Genomic DNA, 2,080 nt, shown 5'->3' on the forward strand with positions numbered 1-2,080 from the left:
ATAACAACAGTCTGGTCCGGTGGGGGGGGGGGGGCGGTAAAGGAGGAGGTGCATATGAGTGAAACATTAGCCGGGCGCAAAATTGTGCGAGCTCATTTTCGGTGGCCGAAAAGGGCTTTCCTCCTTCCTTGCCTTTCCGGAACTGCACGTTGTGGAGGTCTCTCTCCATCTCTCCCTCTCACTCGTCATGCTTTACTGTTTGATTTTTGGCGTGTGAAATTCGCGTTTGATTGCGTGCTGAGCAGTGTCGATGTATTTATGAGTGTATGTTTATGTTCCGCGACAGGAAAATAGAGGTCAGTTCGTTTGGGGGATTTGGTCTCAAATATTAAGCTTTTGTTTCTAATTAAAGGTAAACTTTTGATAGTTCGGTGAAACCAAGAAAATAGTGCAATTGTTGGTATTAGAGGCTTACACTGTACGCGGTCTTGCCAGTTTTGGTTTGTACTTTTTAGGATAGTTATCATTTTCCCAGGGATGCGTTGACGAATCGTCGATTGTGGCAGTTGGTAGATATGTATGCTGTCTATTTTAGATTTAAGCCCGGGACTCGTATCGTACTCGCGTGTTTTTTCAAATCATTTTAGTTGTACTAGTTTAATTTATAATTGAAGCTTCCATATTTAAGTTACTCAAAAGCTTCGTTCATACAACTGCTGTGAGCTTTCTGTTGTTTTGTGTGATGGTTCGTTTCAATGATATATTGCTTGCAAACACAACGCTTACAGCTTGTTTGTTTTTCTTTCAAACGAAGAAAAAATTATGTCATTGAGGTATTAATTAAGAATTGTTTCAGTCAGTGCTATTATTACATCGTGCAATGGGGTTTTCTTTACTGCCAGTAATACTGCAACGGCTTTTTATAACAGTTCAAACGTGTATGGCAGTTTTTGACAGCAAGAGAATGGACAGTGGGATACCACATATCTAATGAGAATTGATTTTTTATTTCGACATTTTCTTTCAGATTAATTTCACGTACAATTAGATTTTTCAATTTGAAAAATTAACTTTTTAATTATTTTAGCACTATTTGTGAACAAAACAGCAAAACATTTGCCCCCGAACTATTGTTTTAAGATATTCAACATAAAATCATCGAAACTTTTTCTGTCCGTTATCGTCATGTGCGCTTCCCATTGTTTGACGTCCCCGTGCCGCTGTCAAACTGTTATGAAACAGTTGTTGACGTTTAAAGCACCTCGTTCGCGTAACAATTTTCACCCGGAACCGTAGTGTTTTTCTTCGAGTGAAAAAGTCCACTTTCCCGGCCATTTTCCAGCAGCAAAATGTCGTTCGCCCTGCGTAGCGCTCGCCTGGCCGCCCTGGCCCGCCCCTCGATCCGCATGGTGCAGTCCCGCGGCTACGCCGACGAGATGGCCTTCACACTGGCCGCCGCGAACAAGGTGTTCTACGACAGTGCCAACATCCGGCAGGTCGATGTGCCCTCGTTCAGCGGTGCGTTCGGTATCCTGCCGAAGCATGTGCCGACGCTGGCCGTCCTGAAGCCGGGCGTCGTCACCGTGTACGAGAACGACGGCGCGGTGAAGAAGATCTTCGTCTCCAGCGGCACCGTCACCGTGAACGAGGATGCCTCCGTGCAGGTGCTGGCGGAGGAAGCGCACCCCGTGGAAGACCTCGACTCGTCCGCCTGCCGGGAGCTGCTCTCGAACGCCCAGACCCAGCTGTCCTCCGCCTCGGGCGATAAGGACCGCGCGGAAGCTGCCATCGCCATGGAAGTCGCGGAAGCGCTTGTCAAGGCGTCCGAATAAATCTGCCTGCCTGCTAATAATTCCCCCTTGCTCTAGGTCCTGGCGAAAAGGATGCGTACGATAAATGGTAAGACTAGCTGAGCTACACACCGGCGCGTGTCATTTTGGCTGACCTTTTCCTTTCTTTTACACCGGCACAGTTAACCCCGTAAACGGAACATGGGATCGAGAAAACCCCAATGCCAATAGTTGGACGCCGGGAATCGGATTCGCTGCATTATGCGTTCTAGCGTGTGTGGTAAACTACATCAAATTGGGCGAATAAAATAGAGTTGTTCCTTTAAACCCTCTCACCATCTTATGTTAAA

General features: G+C 46.6%; 1 protein-coding gene across 1 annotated transcript; it reads left to right on the forward strand.

Annotated features, from left to right (window-relative positions):
* Nucleotides 1-1,160: 1,160 nt before the first annotated feature.
* Nucleotides 1,161-2,080, forward strand: LOC120900693 (ATP synthase subunit delta, mitochondrial). The gene is made up of 2 exons (XM_040308042.1): nucleotides 1,161-1,839; nucleotides 1,913-2,080. The coding sequence occupies exon 1, from the start codon at nucleotides 1,290-1,292 to the stop codon at nucleotides 1,770-1,772; it is 483 nt and encodes a 160-aa protein (XP_040163976.1). The 5' UTR covers nucleotides 1,161-1,289; the 3' UTR covers nucleotides 1,773-1,839; nucleotides 1,913-2,080.

This window comes from Anopheles arabiensis, chromosome 3 (genome assembly GCF_016920715.1).
Source record: "Anopheles arabiensis isolate DONGOLA chromosome 3, AaraD3, whole genome shotgun sequence".
NCBI lineage: Eukaryota > Metazoa > Arthropoda > Insecta > Diptera > Culicidae > Anopheles > Anopheles arabiensis.

Bases quoted from the DNA above. Each gene is read 5' to 3' on its own strand.
- LOC120900693 (XM_040308042.1), top strand. From the start codon at position 1,290: ATGTCGTTCGCCCTGCGTAGCGCTCGCCTGGCCGCCCTGGCCCGCCCC.